This window comes from Schistocerca americana, chromosome 2 (assembly GCF_021461395.2).
Source record: "Schistocerca americana isolate TAMUIC-IGC-003095 chromosome 2, iqSchAmer2.1, whole genome shotgun sequence".
NCBI lineage: Eukaryota > Metazoa > Arthropoda > Insecta > Orthoptera > Acrididae > Schistocerca > Schistocerca americana.
In genome coordinates, this window is record NC_060120.1 from 572,687,330 (window position 1) to 572,708,651 (window position 21,322).

Sequence of the window (21,322 nt, forward strand, 5' to 3'; positions counted from 1 at the left end):
CTTATCAGCAGTGGCACACATTTCATCTTCTGGGACAAAGTACTGGCCAGAAATTTTTTCTCATAATTTCTTTGGTTGAGTACAGTATTGTTAAGAACTTTGTTAAGAGATAACATCAAGCCAATTTGTTAATGGTTTTGTACAATAAATTCTGCAAATTTATAATATTATTTGTCCTGAAATATTGATATTAAAACTATTGCAAAAGGAAACTAATTATGAACTTATATTGTTTTACTGTGTTTTTAGCTTTTTTGGAAGAATTAAAATATTGATAGAAAAACTGAACGACAACTGCACAAAAGAAATATTTTGTCATGAACCATCTGTAGCAACAAAATTTATGCAAAATTTAAGTCACATTATGGAACTCCAACATCACCAAGCAGTTCATAAAGAGATGAGGAGCATCATCCCTAATAATTTCCTTACTGTCATCCATGGTATTCTAACTACTAAGAATTTATGGGGAATGGCTGTTTGTGGTGAGGATAATGGTAATTTCAATTTCTTTTTAATGCCGTTAGTAACAGTACTTTTTAAATCAATTGAAAACGGAAATAATTGCAAATTTTTAGAATAGGAAAAATTCTTAAATAATCTTTAGGCTAGTTTCTCAGTTTAAGGCATATACTTGCATTTCTAGTTCAGCGGCGGTAGTGTAGTCACTTGTCCTTAAGCTTCTTTTTCTGTTCACAAGAGAAATGTATCATTTATAATGGCTAAATGAGAGCTGTGTTTTCGAAGTAAACAATGAAATGCAACACACTTACAGAATGACATGTTAATTTTTTGAAGCTACTTTACTGCTTTATGAGATTGCTTCAGAAAACTTGCCCTGTAGGTGCATTTTTCTTCTTATCATGCAATGAAAATATTGACATACTGGTTGCATTCAGTAATAGTTTTATTACCACTGCTGTCAATCTCTTCTTCCCTCAGAATTATGATAATTATATTTCAGTAATACATAGATAAAATATCACTTTGTTTCAGATTTACTCTGATTCCTGTTGAACTGATATTTTTGGTTGCCATGTGTGTGTGTAAAAAAAAAAAAACCTATACATCTTTTGTGTATCTACAGAATGTATTGCTTTAGGATCTAGTTAAAAGGTGAACATTTACCATTCCATTCACTCTGAATGATTCTGTTATTAAAAAGATCATCTTCTTAGACACCTAACTACCTATTAAAGCAAATTAATAATGCATTTTCTGTCATTTTTTCATTATGCTTACATTCATAATTCTTGCTATTATGTTATTTTATGTTGTGAAATAAATTCAAAACCTGCCATCCAACATCGCTCGCAGGATTCAGCCTGTGATCTACAGTGATTATACTGTTGGTCCCGTGCTGAGAGACTGATGTTTGTATCTTTCATTATATATTATTCTTGTGACATTGTTTATTATATTGTATACATTATACATCTGTGAAGATTTGAATAGTACCTCTGAATATTTTATATTACTCAACTCTGATTGAACACTAGTACTCCTGCTGAGCCTGGTGATAATGAGATATATCTCAGATTACGGTGTGTTGATGATTTTCACTTATGGACCGTCTGACAGCAACTGAATAAAACACAATTTTAGTGCCATACGCGTTTCGCCTTTATTTTCTGCAAGGCATCATCAGTGGCCTGTAATATGTACATATGTTAGCTATTTTATTTAGATTTTTGTCACTGTGCCTATAGGTTATAAACAGTTCTGGTGGTTGGTATTTCCTATTAAGTAGTAATGTTTTGAACTGTACTTACAGGTTGCGTAGACAGTTTCTTATATATTACGCTCCTGTTACATTTTTGGTCTTATTCTTCTTCCTATGAGCGCCAATTTGCTGTTTTTTTCTGCAGTCCACAGCACTATGCACTGAACGCTTTTTTTTAATGCAATGTTTTGGTTTCTGTTGGCGACTGTCAAATGTTTTTGCCAAAGATCGAATATTACTGCCAAACTTATGAGTGTAACTATCGAAGTATCTGTGGTCTGTTGGTGTATGCATTTGTGTGTGTGTGTGTGTGTGTGTGTGTGTGTGTGTGTGTGTGTGTGTGTTTTTTGGTGTCATATTATTTTATTTTATTGTATTTAATTATTTATTTTTGTTTATGTCCTGTGTATGTGTGTGTGTGTTTTGGTGTGATATATATATATATATATATATATATATATATATATATATATATATATTGTGTGTCTGTCTGTATTTTGGTGTTATGCATTTATTTTTATTTTTTTTTTTTGAGGTGGGGGGGGGGGGGGCTGTTGTGTGTGTGGTGTGTGTGTGTGTGTGTGTGTGTGTGTGTGTGTGTGTGTGTATTTTGGTGGTATATACTTTTTTTGTGTTATCATTTCCTTTATTAAGTGTAGTAAGGAGCCTGTGCTGATGTGTGTTTGTTCATTTATCACATGTTTGTTTTCTGCTATGGCTTTCTGGATGTGGAAGTTTTCTTGCATTTGTATAAGATGTTTGTCATGGTTGCTTATTCTCATTATTTTCATTTCTTGTTCCATGTTTGTGGGATGATGGTTGTAGTGTTTTAAATGCTCTGCAAATGTGGAATGGTTTGTTTCATACTTCCAACATCTGATATGTTCTTTGTATCTTGTTTCAAAATTCCTGCATGTCATGCCTATGTATACTGCATCACAACTTTGACATTCAAGTTTATATATTCCTGATTGTTGGAATTTGTCCCTCTTGGTAGCTGGCTGGCTTAGGTGTGATTGAAGGGTTTGCCCAGGCTTATATGCTATTTTGAAGCCCTGTCTCTTTAGGATGTTTGCAACTCTGTGTGTTAGTTTATGTGTGTAGGTCATGGTGTACCATCTGGTTCTTTTCTGTGTGGTGTTGTCATTGTGTGTGTTTGTTGAGTGTGTTTGTAAGTTTTCAGCTTGTGAGTTCTTTTGTATTGTGGAAATGTTGTGTTTGTTTTTTATTTGTGTTTTTATTTTTTGATTGAGCCTGTGTACCACATGTGTGTCATACCCGTTGTTCCTAGCTATTTGTATGATCGTGTTCATTTCTTGTTCATAGTTTCTCTTACTGAGTGGGATTCTGTTTAATCTATGTAACATGTGTCTTAGTGCTGCAAATTTCTGGCTTTGGGGGTGGTTGGATGTGGAATGTATTATTGTGTCCGTGGCTGTTGGTTTTCTAAAGATGTTAAATGTATGTTTTCCATTTTCTTTTTTAATTGTAATGTCAAGAAAATTTATTTGATTTTCTTTTTCTTTTTCAAGTGTGAATTTTATGTTCTTATGTTCTTATGAGCTTTGTTTATTTCTGAATGGAGTTCATCTATTTTTTCACTTGGCTCGTCTACCAAACAAATAATGTCATCCACGTATCTGTACCAATATATGATTTTGAAACTTTCATTTGTGGTTATCTTATCAAATATCTGATTTTCAAGGTGACTGATGAAAATGTTTGCTAGTGTTCCTGATATTGGGGATCCCATGGGCAGTCCATCAGTTTGTAGATAATATTCTTCCTCAAACTGAAAGTAGTTTTGTTCAGTTGTCAGTCTGAGCATATCTGTTATTTCTTTTATTGTATCTGTGGTGAGGTTGCTGTGGGATGAGAGATTTTGTTCTATGATTTCTATTGTTTCTGTGATAGGGATGGAGGTATACATATTTTCTATATCGAATGAAATCAGTGATGCTGTGTGTGGTACCTGTATGTTCTGTATATTTTCTATTAGGTTTCCTGTGTTTATCACTGTTCTGTTGTTTTCTACTTTATAGTGTTTTGTAACTAACTTTTGGAGGTGTTTGGCTATGCGGTATGTTGGGGCTTTCTTGAAGTTGATAACAGGTCTCATTGGCATTCCGTCTTTATGTACTTTCGGTTGACTGCGGAGTGTTGGTGCTTGTGGGTTTTTCTGTGTTAAGTAGTATTTTTGTTTGTCTGTGAGTGTGTGTTCAATGTTTTTCAGTGTTCGTTTCACATTTGCCTGGAATCGTGTAGTTGGATCTGACTTCAGTTTTTGTATTGCGTTGGTGTTTATGTATTCCTTGGTTTTTGTGATGTATTGCTCTTTATCCATGAGTACTGTTACATTTCCCTTGTCTGCTCTTGTTATTAATACGTTGTTGTTTGTTAACTTTTGTTTTAACCTTTTCATAGTAGCTGCTTCTATTTGGTTGTTCTTATTGTGTGTCTGCTGTGTTTGTTTTATTATGCCTTTTATTTCTTCTTTTACTAGTTCTCTTGTCAGTCCTATGTTTATTTCACAATTATTTTGTTGTTCTTCACGTGTAAGGATGTGTTCGGTTTCTACTATGAGATTTTCTATGTATTGATTGTTCACCTTGCTATTGGTGCAGTGTTTCAAACCTTTTTCCAAGAGCATTTTTTTGTTTTCGTGTAGTTCTGTCTCTGTTAGGTTAACTAATCGTGGATGGAATGAGTGTTGGTGTTCATGTGGTTTCACATTTAAAATGTAAATGTATTTTTGCGTCTTTTTTACTGTCAGTTTCATTATCTTGTGTTTATGTTTGTTTTGTAAATGTTTCATTGCCATGTATGTGTTGTGCTCAGTTTTTTCTACTAGTGCCATGATAACTGCGGCGTTTCCTACGTTTTTTGCCAATTCTAGATGAGTTTCATAGAGCATCATGTTTAGGTGCTGTTTTTTCGAATAGAGCATCTTAATTTCATGTAGTAACCAAAATCGTTCTGCAAATGATTTCGACTTTTGTGCCACTGTAGAACTGTTTTTAACCTTTACATTAATGTAGCTTGGAATTAAATCGTTCTTTTTGCATGTTCTGTTGAATTTTATATGCTGTATCGTCTTATGGAGTCTATAGGCACATTGACAAAAATCTAAATAAAATAGCTAACATATGTACATATTACAGGCCACTGATGATGCCTTGCAGAAAATAAAGGCGAAACGCGTATGGCACTAAAATTGTGTTTTATTCAGTTGCTGTCAGACGGTCCATAAGTGAAAATCATCAACACACCGTAGTATTACGCGCAACTGAGGAGGACAGGACCAAAAAATTGAAGATATCTCAGATTGTTCTGTTTGCAAAGTCCTATCAGAAGTGATTTGCGTTACCTTTCTCCAGCTTTTGGTTGATGCGCTAGATTTGTAACTGCACCTGATGTCTGCACATAATATATTCATTATCCAACTGCTAGATAGGTCATCATCAACAGTGTTAAAATCCTTCATTCAGTGGAGACAATTAAGATTTAATCGAAATATGGGGGAACAGTCTGTTGATGGGGAACTGAATATAACTGCCTCTCCTCTTTGCTGACCAAATACTGCAGATGAAAGTTGTTTCTTCTGTAGACATCAAATCAGCTACCTACAGATCAAATGCCACCAGTATAGCATGCATTGTGAATGTTGGCAAAACTAGAATTGGGTTTAAAGCAATCAACTCTTCTTTACATTTTGTTCATCTTTACATATTCACTTTTTACCAAGGGTTGGTCATCTAGAAGTAATCTGGTAAGTGGATGCCCATTCTCAGAACATCATAGAGCTCTGTGACAAAGTGAATATTCGTTACCTAGTTTCAACATGTCTGCCAAAGTTTGTGTGTGTTGTGCACTAATCTCCTGTACTCATTTTCACTTTTCATGGTTAGCTATCAATCCACCACATTTGGTAGCTAATTATAATGTTGTATGCACCTCTAGCACAAGTAGTGTCATGTACTTCAAGAATTTTGTGCATATCCTGAGCAATATTAATGACATTACTTGATCCTGAGATTAAAATTGAAGAATTTGATGCAAACACTTAGTAGTATTGATGGAATTCCTTAACCTGAGATGGAAATTGAGTTGAAATTGTTTGCTATTCTGTGACCCTTAAATTGATTAACACTAGTTCAGTTAGTGTGTGTTTATAACAAAATTATTATTCCAGCTTTTATTATTATTGTATTTAATAATTTTATTGGAGGTTTAGTTAAACAGTTTGTGGTAATCTTTGATCAGTTATTCAGAATTGGTGTAGCGTATACATGTAGTATAGAATTTATGACAAAACTTGTAAACATATCTTTGGCAGTGACGCTGCTTATGATATATTGATTTTTAGGTTTTTAAATTACATTAATATTTGTTCCATAGATCATGAATATGACATTTCGCAATTATGTGGAACTTGTCAGTTTAACGTAAGTTCCTTTTACATGAAATAATCTTTTTTCATAACTGCTTCGTATCTAAAACTTCGTCTATTGAGTAGAAGGAGTTGTCATTCAGAAATTCCTTTAATTTGTTTAGCTATCTGTCAGACTTTTAATGCTATTTGGTAAATGATCAAAGATTCCTGTGGCAGCATAATTCACCTTTTTCTGAGCCGAAGTCAGATTTAACCCAAAACATTGAAAATAATCCTTTCTTCTAGTGTTATAATTATGCACTTTGCTATTATTTCTGAATTGTGATGGGTTATTAATAACAAATTTTGTAAGTGAATATATGCAATATATGTATTGTGAAGGTACTATGAATATCCAAAATTCTTCAAATAAATGTCTGCAAGGTGATCTTGGGTGGCTTCGAACTATTAGTCTGATGATATGCTTTTGTGCAATGAATACTTTTTTCTTAATGATGAAAATATATTGCCATATGAAAGCAGTGAATGAAAATAGGCATAGTAGGCTAATCTACTGATACATATATCACCAAAATTTGCAATAACCCTAATAGCATAAGCAGCCTAAGCTAAATGTTTCAGCAGATCGTCAATGTGTTCCTTCTAATTCAATTTCTCCACAACATACACACCCAGAAATTTTGTATACGCTGTACAGAAATGTATATACTGTGGTTTCTCAAAATGTAGTGAGAGTCCATTTGCAGAAAACCACTTAATAATTTTATGAAAGGCATTATTTACAATTTCCTCAGGTAATTCTTGTTTGTTGGGTGTGATTACTATACTTGTATCATCATCAAAAAGAACTAGCTTTGCATCTTCATGAATATAGAATGGCAAGTCATTAATATGTATTAAGGACAATAATAGATCCAAGAGTGAACCCTGTGGGACACCATTCTTGATACCTCCCCAGTTAGAGGACTCTGCTGATTTTTGCAGACTATCAGTACTGTTAATTTCAACCTTCTGCATTCTTCCAATTAAATATGAATTAAACCATGTGTGCTCTGTCCCTCTTGCACCACAATACTCGAGCTTTTATGAAAGAAATGTCTTTGAGAGATCAGAAAAAATCCCAGTAGGTGATCTTCCAAAATGTAGATATCACTAGTCTCTTTTTCACCTCTCTCACATCTCATCACTCCCTGTCAGACAGACATAGTTATAATTCTTAATGAAATATTTTACAATGTGTTCATTGAGCTGGAGCATTATCTGTATATCTCATCCGTCCAGGCATCAGCTGTAGGCTGTATCTGTAGGTTCTTTGAAACTCTAATATATCTTACTACTACTAAGTAAATAGAATGTCCTCGAAGATAATTACCTCAATAAATGCTGGACAAATTCCAGCATCCAGTTACGGACAAGTTACTGGAATTAATAAACATGCACTGATTCAACCATTTATACCATACAAGCCCCTGCACATTTCATTAATACTTACCTCGCTTGCCCCCCCCCCCCCCCCCAGCCCCCCTCTCCTCCTCCCCATCACACACACACATATACGCGCGCGCGCGCACACACACACACATATGCAGTAATAGTAAAGAAGTACACACAATTCTATTGTCTGCACTTATTCCTGAGCATTAGCTAAAATTCTGACGCATGATTGCAATTTCATCTCTGTCTAATTGATGCAACCATATTTTATCATGTGTTAAAATCTTCAGTATTAGTTTTGGCCTCTTTGAATTAAAGTTTTAAATCACTTGCCTGTTTATATATTTCCAAATAGTGACTTTTTCGGTTCCAGAGTTGGATAATTTGATATACACTGATTGCGAACCTCCATCACATGAAGACTTTCTTGTACAATCTTGGATGGAACTGCTGATATAACCCCCCCCCCCCCCCCCCCCCCCTCCCTCCTTGGTCTCTTCCCCAAATTTCTTGTCTCTTTGAGTCTATATTTTCACATTTTTTAATGATTGATACAAACTTTTGTTTTTGCTTGTAGATGAAAGAGATGAGTTTGCTGTTGAACGTACTTCAAAAAGAGGTGAACAAACATATGGTAAGCTTACACTCCTTCTATGTGTTCTTTCAGTTAATAACTGTCTATTCATGAATTCGGCTAGGTTGCTTGAAATTTCTGTAACATTGGTTTTTCATTAAGTACAAAGTAATCTATATTGTTACATGCTATTCTGTTGTCAAATTTGATATACACTCCCAGGAATCATTCTTAGATATTCATTACTGATATTGTGATGTCGTCCCATTATTCTTTATATTTCGCAGGTTGGCCTTAGATTGAGAACTCCAGTTAGTAATAATTCATAAGTAGAACTCATATGTTGACTATTTTTTGAAGAAGCAACATTTCTTAATTTTCGCAACACATTTCTGTTTTACATATTTGTAATTTTCTTTAAGGGACTTGAGATAGTATATAATGTTTTCCCAATTTGCGTTCCAGGTATTTTATAGAAAAAATGCGCCTGTGTTGGATCACCTGTATCACGTAATATGCAAAATGTAATTATATTTTTTGTGGGTACGTGAGATTAGATTGGGTTTCAAACAGGCATGTAATAAATGGTCATAAATTGAAGTGTAGCCCTACTTTTGAGAGAGCTAAAATAAACAAACACACACACACACAAACACACACACACACACACACACACACACACACACAAAAGACTGTCAGAGTTTGAGTTGCAACAATTTTGGGAATGTGTAGAGTTTCCACTTCTGCAATTCAGCAAACCTGTTTTTGAGAAGTCAAATGATATGGGTTGTGTAAAGCTGCCTCAGTGTAGTCATATTAGTTAGTTAATGTTCCATGGATCGTTTTGCACTATAGATCATGATGATGTGGAATGAGTCATTTTACATTCACATCTCAAATTATTTTGTACGTATGGTTACATTCTGAACATTTCTAAGGTTGATAAGGTCTTCTCGGGTAGACAGCTGAGTCAGTGCGTCATTCTCCAGCAACGTTTCAGCAAGTTTGTTGCTTGACATATTCATTAAGAAACTTGCTGAAACGTTGGCCGGAGAATGAAGCAGTGACTCAGCTGTCAACCTGATAAGATTTTATCATCAAAATTCGCCGAGAAAGCCTGCATTCTCATATTTCTAAGGTTCCCCCTCTCCTCCCTGCCCCATCTCCCAGTAGCATAGTATAACCCACCATACCTGTACATACATATTTGGGTTAGAGTGAAAATTTCTGCTGATCATACACTCTTGCAGTGCATTGGGTGGGCCTGACTTTAAGATTAACAACATGGCACCAAATGTTTTCTGAAATATTTTGTTTCCAGAACAATTGTAGTGAACATACAACTTGCAAATATTAGAACTCAGTTATAAGAATACAAAATAAAAGGTTTCTTAAGTCCTGGTAATAACAATCAGTACAGCAGATTGTTGTCATTCAGATATGTATTTTGGTTGTTGACCCCCTTGCAGCTAAAATACAGGGTGATTCAAAAAGAATACCACAACTTTAAAAATGTGTATTTAATGAAAGAAACATAATATAACCTTCTGTTATACATCATTACAAAGAGTATTTAAAAAGGTATTTTTTCACTCAAAAACAAGTTCAGAGATGTTCAATATGGCCCCCTCCAGACACACGAGCAATATCAACCCGATACTCCAACTCGTTCCACACTCTCTGTAGCATATCAGGCGTAACAGTTTGGATAGCTGCTGTTATTTCTCGTTTCAAATCATCAATGGTGGCTGGGAGAGGTGGCCGAAACACCATATCCTTAACATACCCCCATAAGAAAAAATCGCAGGGGGTAAGATCAGGGCTTCTTGGAGGCCAGTGATGAAGTGCTCTGTCACGGGCTGCCTGGCGGCCGATCCATCGCCTCGGGTAGTTGACGTTCAGGTTTCATAACTAACCTTTTTCGTAGGACTCTCCATACAGTTGATTGTGGAATTTGCAGCTCTCTGCTAGCTCTGCGAGTCGATTTTCCTGGGCTGCGAACAAATGCTTGCTGGATGCGTGCTACATTTTCATCACTCGTTCTCGGCCGTCCACAACTTTTCCCTTTGCACAAACACCCATTCTCTGTAAACTGTTTATACCAACGTTTAATACACCACCTATCAGGAGGTTTAACACCATACTTCGTTCGAAATGCACGCTGAACAACTGTCGTCGATTCACTTCTGCCGTACTCAATAACACAAAAAGCTTTCTGTTGAGCGGTCGCCATCTTAGCATCAACTGACGCTGACGCCTAGTCAACAGCGCCTCAAACGAACAAATGTACAACTAAATGAAACTTTATAGCTCCCTTAATTCGCCGACAGATAGTGCTTAGCTCTGCCTTTTGTCGTTGCAGAGTTTTAAATTCCTAAAGTTGTGGTATTCTTTTTGAATCACCCTGTATTTCTTCTTATGGTTTCCTTCACTGCTCCGTGTCCCCATATCACAACAGTATTTCCTAACCCCCTACCCTGCTGTTCCTCACTTACAGAACTGGTTAATGAAAAACTTTTATAAACATTATTATTTAAAATATTAAGTCATAACAGGTAATAACGTTGTTGATGTGTAAATGCCCTAGTTTGAAGATTTTGCAAAAGCCCTGAAATCCCTCAATGTTAAGATGATGATAATGAAATATGTTTTTGAGTTTATAATGTGTTTTTGCTGTAACTTTTGTGTAGTTCATTTTGCCTTGACATTTCCTGTTTTTATTGCAATATTACCTTTTTCACAGGTTCTGTTTCATTATTTGATACAGAAACATTCTCTGAGACAGAGAAAGTGCAGCTGCATTGTGTAAAAGTGTTGTCATCTTATTGCTGTTACCCTGGTAAGTTGTTGCAAACCAACAGAATCTGAATTAGGAAGATGGTGCTTCTGTTTTGTATTTTGTAGATTCTTCATATCTTTCTGCTTTCATATCCTGACCACGATAGCGTCCTGATAATATTTTTGTTGCATGTATATTAACATTTATGTACTAAGAAAACATTAACTACCCTCAGTGAGGGAAAAAATGAAAATAAATGATCATAATGTACACTCATTAAGCATAAAAATGTGGTAAATTATAACAAGATAAAATTCAGTATTCACGCAATTCAAAGGAATAACAGAATCACTATATCATAAAGAAAGCTAAATTAGACCTTTTTTTTAAGCATAAAATTCTACTGTGGAAGAAACAAAAATAAAGACTCTTTTAACTTTTTCCTAGATTTCAAAGACTACTTTTGTCACTGTTAAGTTTATTTGCAAAATAGAAATAGTCCTGAACATTGTCTGGTGGCACATTTTTCTTCCTCTCGCATCATCTGTGGTCACTCTTTCCATTTTTAAATACTATTATTCTTTCAATATTTCAGTGGGTTTCCTACAATCTTTAAAGCAGTCACACACAAGGAGTTGCATACTATGAAGGAAATGACCATTTCCGCAGTCTGTCAGTCACCACTGCACAGCAGGATACCTCATAAAGTTGCTTGGTATTAAAATGAAATACATTAAAGTCAAGTCAAGTTGTCTGGCATGATTGTCTGGGAGATCCCAAAGGGCATGTTCAGCTGCCTGATTGGAAAGGTTTTTCCTATACTTTACGCCCACAGTCAGCTTTCCTTCACAAAGTTTCTGAGTTGTCTGTTAAGTGTACCTGGTGGGAAGAGGGTTAAACCCGGTGCTAGTGTATAGCCTAGTCATCTCGAATAGCACCAAGGGGGCCACTGAGCTTAACAACCCCATCCGACGGATGGATCCACGTCAACAGTGTTGCAAGCACTCACTTCTTGAGCCATTGCAGAGAAATTTTAAATTTAATCCAGGACATCGCTACAGCAACTGCTGATCAGAAACTGTAAGCCACCTCCCATCCTCTCCTTTGCTGTAATAACAAAGGGAAAGCTGTCAACAGCACTTGACATTTCTGTGCATTAACCCATACAAGTACTGGCCACACCTGAAACACAAACTTCCGTGCTCTGATGATGAGGACTGGTGTATTAAACAAGACAAAGCCATTGGCTGTGAAGTACTTTTATGTGCATAGAAACTGCTAACTGTGCACATATGGGTATGATGTATTTATTGTTGAAAGTGGCCTGCTGAGGTCATTCAGCCATCCCTTATGTCACTGTGAAGTCACCTCTCCTTGACAGTAAACTCTGTAATGTTAATTTTTCCCCTTTTTTGGTAAATTTTGGTTTCTTACAAGGGTGATATATCAAATGTAATTATTATTCTAGATCCATAGTGTCACAATAACGTATTGAGGAAATGTTTCACTCAAACAGTTTTCTAGAAAATGGGTCATTCAACCCAGAAAAACTTGGTCTGGAAGCAGCAGTTAAAAAAAAAATAATAAAAAATATAATTATAATTCCTCGATACAAATGAAATGACCAAACATTGTAGTCCTATTATCTTTTGTGCTGCTCAAATTCAATCTTCTTCTTCTCAGGGGTTATATTTAATTACTTTGTAGCTCTGTTATTTACTATTCACTTTTCTACAGATCCTCAAGAAGTGTTAATGTGTTCTTACCAACTTTTACTACTAGTTCTTGCAGGACTTTCATTTATTTCCATCATTAAATGTGATGCCACCATCAGCTACTCTAAAGCTGAGACTTTTGTATCAAACAAATATGTTTTCATAAGCTGTGACCAAATAACATGTTCACTATATGTTTTACAACAGCTCTGAATTTGCCAAATTACCTCCAAAGCAGCATCAGACAAAGTGTTTTTTTGGAGAGTAAGTGTGTTGCCCATAGAGCTCCTCTCATTGTTTCCAGATTATTTTTGTTGTTTCATATAGCTTGGTCATAGTTCTGATAGAATGAACTTTTTTCCACTATGGAAAAACAGGTACATATTATTAAATTTCATGGATAAAAAATCTACTCACCAAGTGGCGGCAGAACACATACATAAAAGATGCTTGTGATTGGCAAGCTTTCGGAGCCAGTGGCTCCTTTTACAGGCAGAAGGGTTGAAGAGGAAGGAAGAAGGGTGAAGGAAAAGGACTGGAGAGGTCTAGTAAAAGGGGCAGATTTTGGGGAAGTCACCCAGAACCACAGGTCAGGGGAGATTTACCGTATGAGATGAGAAGGAAAGATTGTTAGGGATTGCATCGGATGAGATTTGAAAACCTGCGAGCTTAAAGGTTGAAGACAGGGTAATATGAAAGACAGAGATTATTACTAAAACACTCAGTTTTATCAATAATTGACTGTTTTCATTTTCAGGTAAGTATTATGCATGATACAATGCTGTTATGAAATGACAGAACATTGAAAATCACAATTGTTCACTCAGAACTCACCAAATGAACCTCAAAAGAAAAGCCCTGCTAAACAACAGCCTTCTAAATTTTGTGGTACTTAAGATAAATAACTTTGGTCCAGTAAATATCTCTTTCCACTTCAAAACAACCCTTTGCGGCATGAAACTTACTGGCAGATTAAAACTGTGTGCCCGACCAAGACTCGAACTCGGGACCTTTGCCTTTCGCGGGCAAGTGCTCTGCCATCTGAGCTACCGAAGCACGACCCACGCCCAGTCCTCACAGCTTTTCTCCTACCTTCCAAACTTTAAAGAAGCTCTCCTGCGAACCTTGCAGAACTAGCACTCCTGAAAGAAAGGATACTGCAGAGACATGGCTTAGCCACAGCCTGGGGGATGTTTCCAGAATGAGATTTTCACTCTGCAGCGGAGTGTGCGCTGATATGAAACTTCCTGGCAGATTAAAACTGTGTGCCCGACCGAGACTCGAACTCGGGACCTGCATTTCGCGGGCAAGTGGTCTACCATCTGAGCTACTGAAGCACGACTCATGCCCGTTCCTCACAGCGTTACTTCTGCCAGTACCTCGTCTCCTACCCTTCAAACTTTACGGAAGCTCTCCTGCGAACCTTGCAGAACTATCTCTCCTGAAAGAAAGGATAATGCAGAGACATGGCTTAGCCACAGCCTGGGGGATGTTTCCAGAATGAGATACTGGCAGAAGTAAAGCTGTGAGGAACGGGCGTGAGTCATGCTTGGGTAGCTCAGTGGGTAAAGCACTCACCCACGAAAGGCAAAAGTCCCGAGTTCGAGTCTCGGTCTGGCACACAGTTTTAATCTGCCAGGAAGTTTCATATCAGCGCACAGTCCGCTGCAGAGTGAAAATCTCATTCTGAACCCTTTGCGGCATATTCATAAAAAAAATTAAGTAACACACTGCTGATTTACCAAAGCTAATGAATGATACGTCAAAGAGCATATTCTGAGTTTTAATTTGACACCAAAAACAAAAGAAAGAAATAAAGTTTTTACACTCTTTGTAAAGTGAATTAATGTTTTTTGTGACACATTGAGAATCTGCATATTACGTTATGAGCTCTGATTGGAGGAACCACATAAAATGTCAATTAATGAGTAATTTTGATCGACTTTTGAATTGGGCTAATGTGCCACATACCATTCATGCAATGTTGGGTGGTTGTCTGTTACCTTTTTTCTATGTTGTAGTATGATGATTATTGTTAACAAGCTCTCTCTCTTTTCCACATTTTGTCATTTGTGTCTGATATTTTCTGTCTGTGTATGTGTGTTTCTTCCTAATTTTATTTCCACTTTACTGAGAAATTATGTGACTGCATTTTACAGGTGGAACGATTCTCTCAGAGTGTCAAGATAATTGTCTTTCAAAACTGCTCAGTTTATTTGTATCAGGTATTGGTGTAAATACTGCTGCCACATTTTACATGGTGAGTTTCATTAGTTAAGAGTTGATTTTATCATGACAGGTACACTACCAATTAATAAAGCTCAACCATTATGTCTTCCACTGAAACAAAGTGTGTAGTGGGAATCTACTTGAAACCTAACTGCAACAAAGGAATGAAAGTATGTCTTCCCATAAAACAAGTTTTAGCACATTCGTCACTGTCTGTGCCAGTTACCTGGCAGAATTATTCTTATGATTGTGAACTCTTAACACATTGGTATAAATTAGCTTGAAGTTTAGAAAGAGATGAGAACTTTATTTTCTATTGAAGCTGTAAAAAAAATTATACTATTGTGTACTTCCATAAATGGAAATTATGTAGGGCAGTAGCATATATTTATCATCTGTCAGATAACTAGTACAGATTTTGGTAATTACTGGTTGCATTTTGTGTTACGTTCCATCTTCATGTCTAAATAGAAAAATAAAAATTAAAATAGCATGGAATCCATATTAAAACTCCATTTGTGGTTGGAATTATGATATGGTGTATATCTTAAACCTCTACCATGTGCTTTTGTAAGTTTCAGTGTAGATTTAAATGCTGTCTTAATTTTATTGTTGCGTACACAGTATGGCGACTTGTCTGAAAAACAGGGAATTCTCAGTGAAATTTAATGTACTGGGAAAGTCAGTCAGTTCTGAAAGATTCGATGAACTGACACTGATGGTAGTTGAAATGTTCCTTGGTGGAAATAAACATGCGGAATCATTTTGTTACAAATCACACCTAGATTCTATCTATCTTGGAAAAAAAAAGCAAATGCATAGTTGTGAATAGAAAGTTGAAGAAGTGCACTGAAAAGTTTTAATCCCCATTGCATCCCCCTCCTTCCCCTCTCTCGGTGTTCTGATTTATATCGACCTGGCTATCCATTTGGTTCCCTGTACTGCTTGCTATTTTGTTCCTTCTGCCTGTTCTTTCATCCTTTTTGGTGCTTAGGTCCTCTCTTGAGGTTTGACCTCCACTTCTATATTTTCTGTTTTTAGTGTGAGCCATCTAGGGAACTCCTCCCTCTGTAGCATCTAGGCTGTGGATTCCTCTCTCCCCTTCCTCCCCCTTTACCTTCCCCGCTGTAGCCCCCTTTCATCCTGTTAGATCACCAGCACGTGTAGCCAGCTCGTGTGATGGGGCTATTACGTACCCATATGGCTGAATCTCTTGACAACACAGGAATCACACTTCTGGCACCTGAGCTGTTCCCTCCCCATGTATGCCAAGGAGTGGGTGCTTGCCTTCTTGGAGCATTGGAACTCCCGGCAATGGCCACCGTGCCAGAGGGCTGCATAGCACCCATGGGGAGAGCCCCTGGTCGGAGTGGGTAGTATCAGGGCAGATGCTTGGCTTGGTGCATGAAGCATATCAAACCGCAAAAATCTGGCCGTTCTCAAATGGCCATCTCTTCAGAGTCATTGAATGCTGCTTCATATGACGCGGCAACCTTCCCTTCCCTAGCTACACCCTGGGAGGAGGGCCAGGCTTGCTGTCTTTGGATGAAACACTTTCCTCTTTACCTGTCTGTACTAGGACAGACAGGGATACATTCACCACCACAAAGCCATTGTTTTTTGTGCAGAATACTGAGGACAAGTTTGGTGATGTGGAGTCTCTTACTTAATGAGATGCGGTCAGGCTCCCTCTTGATCAAAGATTCTTCTGCCAACCAATGCATAGCTCTTCATCCCTGTGATTGTCTTGGTAATGTCCCTGTGTCTATTACTCCTCATCAATCTCTGAATATGGTCCAGGGAGTGGTTTTTCAGAGGGACCTCATTCTGCAAACTGATGATAAACTCTGGGCTAATCTGGAGTGACCCGGGATTCATTTTGTTTGACGTGTACAGAAGGGTTGCAAAGACAATTGCACCAATACTGGCACCTTCATTCTGGCTTTCGAGGAGGATATACTCCTCCCAGTGAGGGTCAAGATTATGTGCGATGTGTAGCTGTACGTCCCACCACCCACTAGGTACTTTCAGTGCTTGTGTTTAGAGCATATGTCTTCCCGCTGTACGGCGGACCCTGTGTGTAGTGACCGGACACCCCCACCCCTATCCAAGAAAGCCCCTGTGTTCTGCCACCTGTGTGTGCCAATTGTCATGACCGCCACTCCCGTCACTTGCCAGACTGCCCGGCTTACAAGAAAGAAAAGAAGATCCAAGACTACAAGTGCTTGTATTGTCTATCTTAGGCTGAGATTCACCTAAAGTATGAGAGACTCATCCAGTGTCACTGTCTTTAACTTTTACCTCTGTTACATAGTTTTCCCCTCCTACCTCTTCCTAATCCCAGCCCTGTCCCCTCTCCCTCCCCCTCTCCTGCAGTTGCCATGACCTTCCGTCCGGGAGCCGCTCCCTCTCCCTGGCTGAAGAAGTGCTCCCCTTCTTGAGCACCTGCCACCTGCCAGTGATCGGGCTCCCTCCCGGGCGCCCTCTCCCCAGTGTCTCCTAGGCTGGAAGACTCCTGCCACCACTTGGCCACGAGACTCACCATCTGTGTGCCCCAAGGTCTCCCACACTATTTTGGTTCCAGATCTTACAGATGCCTGTACTCCCTCTGTGCCCTGCAAAACTTTAAGGCATTGATCAATGTGTTGTCGCTTCAGTGAATCCATCTGAAAGAGGGGGAGAAGAAACGTAAGTCCCTAGACAGGTCACCCCGGTGCCACCAGAGATGGCCATCTTTCCCCTTGCAACCTGAGTCTGAGTGTTAATAAACATTTCAAATTTCCTACCTCTTAATATTTCAAGACATAACAGGTTTTTATGTACCATATTTATTTTAAAAATGTGAGGCCTATGTCTGTCTGAATGTTTATCACAGTTTATGTAAAAATTTGAACTAAATTAGCCAAGAACTTTTCATGATTTTTGGTAATAATGTTAACCTTCAGTTTCTCTTTATATAGTAGTATAGATAATTGCAGCATAAAGTGAATAAAGGAGGCTCAGTGTGGTATAATATTTGAGTAAATGGGTATGATAGTATAAAGTGAGTAATTCGTCTCTGTTCTATCGTTTGTGTATTAAGTAAATGTGATTGTGATTTTCAGTTGGTCTATTGACTTACTTATACATGTATATACTAATGTATACTTATTAAGCACCAAAGTGAATTGTTTACAGTATGTACAAATGATTTCAGGCTGTTGTAATTATGCAGAAAGTTCTGGAGATGGATTCAGTGAGGCGACAACACATTGATCAATGCCTTAAAGTTTTGCAGGGCATGTGCAGAAGCTTTCACCTTGATTATGAAGCTGCAGCCTTCATAATGAAACTATTACAAGGTACGGTATGTAAAATTAACTAAAACTGTATGATTATGAATGAAAATATTTTTTGTAGTTTACTTTGTTTGAGTTGGATTTTGATAAAATCATTTTTTTTACCTCTTGCTTCCTGAGATTATATTTGCAGCTGACATGTTAAGGAAACTGATACACTTACAAAATTGTTGGGATGGATGAAAAGCTGATGATAAAATGTGCAATTTTCATGTGTTAGGCACTTTTTCAATTTATTTATTCTTCTCGACAGAGTAATACTCTTAGATTATTGTATTCTTACATTAGCAAAGTCTTTATAAACTGTCCAGTAACAGTATTAAGTGTAACTTGCATTCCCTAGGCCAAATAGTTTTTATTAGATAAAACATCATCCAGTTCTGTACAACTACCATAAAAGTAAAGGAACAAAGTGCCAGTGCAGTAAACCTGAACCAAACATTTTTTAGTTTTTCCAAGAATCTTAGTCTACTGCCATGGAGCCATGTGAATTCCCAATCCTTAAAAGGATCCTTTCACGAAAATCATCACATCATACCTACAATGAGGTGACAAAAGTGATGGGATAGTGCTTTACGTGTATACTGATGGCAGTAGTAAGGGGTACACAAGGTAGAAAGGGCAGTGCATTGGCGGAGCTGCCATTTGTACTGAGGTGATGGGTCATTCCATTTCGGAAATCATTGGGGAATTCAAAATTCTGAGATCCACAGTGTCAAGAGTACGCTGAGAATACCAAATTTCATTCATTACCTCTCACCAAAGACTACGCAATGGCTGACGGCTTTCAGTTAAAGACTGAGAGGAGCAACATTTGCGTAGAATTGTCAGTGCTAACAGACAAGCACCAGTGTGTTAAATAACCCCAGAAGTCAATGTGGGATGTACGACAAATTTATCCATTAGGGCAGTGTGGTTGAATTTGGTGTTAATGGGCTATGACAGCTGACAACCAATATGAGTGCCTTCGTTAACTGCACAACATTGTGTGCAGTGCCTCTCCTGGGCTCATGATTATATCAGTTGGACCCTAGATGATTAGAAAACAGTGGCCTGTTCATGAGTCCCAATTTCAGTTGGTCAGAGCTGATGGTAGAGTTCAAACATGGCACAGACCCAACAAAGCTATGGATACAGATTGACAACAAGGCACTGTGCAAGCTGGTTGTTTCTCAATAATGGTGTGGACTGTGTTTACACAGAATGGACTGGGTCCTCTGGTGCAACTGAACACGTTCTAGACCATTTGCAGCCATTCATGGATGTCATGTTCTCAAATGTCATGTCACTGTTCTGCAGTTGTTCACAAATTGTTTGAAGAACATGCTGGACAATTAAAGGTCAGTTCATGTACGAAATCCTGCACCAGAAACACTTTCACACTTATGGACAGCTACAGAGGCAGTTTGGCTCATTATTTTGGCAGGGGACTTCCAATGACTTGTTGGGTACATGACACTTCAAAGACTTATGCAGTTCTGTTAATTAATTTTTAGTGTATTAGTATGGCTGTATTTGCATTAACTTGAAAAAGATAATGTGTGTAGAACCAAAACCTATTGGCATAAAGATGAACCTGAAAATTATGAAAAAGTTGTGTATGCCACAAGTACTTATTCATATAACAACAACAGTTCAATAGGTAAGTAAAATGTTATTGAAGCTTATGTTCACTCTTTGTGTTCAACAGCCGGACCAAAAGATAGTGGTTTTCTTGTAAACAGAAAATTGGATGACCAAATTAGGACTTAGCTTTTATGGAGACAGCTACTGCACAAGTAATGTAAATTTAAATAGTAGACCCTCACATAAGCAGTCATATTTTTTATTGTAATTTTGTGAGAAGTAGCGGTTTGAATTGCATTCTGTATTCTTTGAAATGATAAACACTACATTCGAGTGGAAGGCAGCAGGAGAAAATAGTGTTTTCTGTATGAGTGAGTGGTGTATGGATTTTTCAGTTTGCAGTAGGTTTTCAATATGATATTGAAAAATGTGAACTTATTTACTTTCCAGGATTGCTCAGATTTGTACAAGACATTGGAGAATCAAGAGACAAAGAAAACACTGTGGCACTTTTGAGAGGACTACAGCTTGTAGTGTGTAAGAAGCAGTATGGTGCAAAAGTTGTGGCTCAATACATACGTTGCTTAGGAGAACTAGCAAAGGTAATGTTGGCACTCATTTACACTGTAAGACTATTGCTCAGCATGAAAATATGTAGTCATTGATAAAAAGTGTTGCAGGTGGGTTGTTGAATATGATGATAAGAAACGTAAACATTAGATATTATTAGGGTTAGTTTACATGGAGAGTGACATAACTTCTGGGTGTCAAGCCATTCGAACAGTTGTAACATCATCACAAAAATCAACATGTAGAAAGTATTTTTCCACTGTCCTCTTTGTCAGACCTCCAGAAGAGTTAGGCCACTTAATATCTCTCATATTCTGTTGATACCTGTGCAGCTATTATGCTGACTAGGGCATCAAAGGTCTGGCATCGACTCTAATCCAAATTGAATGCTTCACTACAGCCTGTAGCTAGTCCGTTTTTACCCTCAGGGTGGCCTTTCTGTAATTAAATGTCTTAGGTTTAGAATTGCACAATTAAAAATCTACAATTTCCACATTTTTAATGAGATCTGAAATTTAATTGCACCAGAAGGTCTATGCTTTTTTTCTGAGAAGTTTGATATGTTTCACTCAGTTGTTAGTTGTGTATTTCACTTGCAATTAATGCAAACACAGTTAGCGAGATTGTACAATTAATAGTGCCTAAAATTTGTTACACACACATGAAGTGGCAGATGAATTCTTACAGAAAATTAACTCCCTTTCTTCCCTTATTCTCATAAATTTCAGTTATGGCCAATTTTAAGTATTAATATATTGTTGTTGTTGTTGTTGTTGTTGTTGTTGTGGTCTTCAGTCCTGAGACTGGTTTGATGCAGCTCTCCATGCTACTCTATCCTGTGCAAGCTGCATCATCTCCCAGTACCTACTGCAACCTACATTCTTTTGAATCTGCTTAGTGTATTCATCTCTTGGTCCCCCTCTACGATTTTTACCCTCCACGCTGCCCTCCAATACTAAATTGGTGATCCCTTGATGCCTCAGAACATGTCCTACCAACCG

At 37.5% G+C, this 21,322-nt stretch overlaps 1 protein-coding gene across 1 annotated transcript in view; it reads left to right on the top strand.

Moving 5' to 3' along the window:
- LOC124591556 (serine-protein kinase ATM-like) overlaps positions 1-21,322 on the top strand; it is a 456,741-nt gene that overhangs the window by 153,001 nt on the left and 282,418 nt on the right. Inside the window, exons 14-19 of the mRNA XM_047131742.1 lie at positions 250-497; positions 8,128-8,184; positions 10,868-10,963; positions 14,778-14,878; positions 18,044-18,188; positions 20,202-20,353. Of these exons, the coding sequence (XP_046987698.1) occupies positions 250-497; positions 8,128-8,184; positions 10,868-10,963; positions 14,778-14,878; positions 18,044-18,188; positions 20,202-20,353 (799 nt within the window). The remainder of the gene's footprint in view (positions 1-249; positions 498-8,127; positions 8,185-10,867; positions 10,964-14,777; positions 14,879-18,043; positions 18,189-20,201; positions 20,354-21,322) is intronic.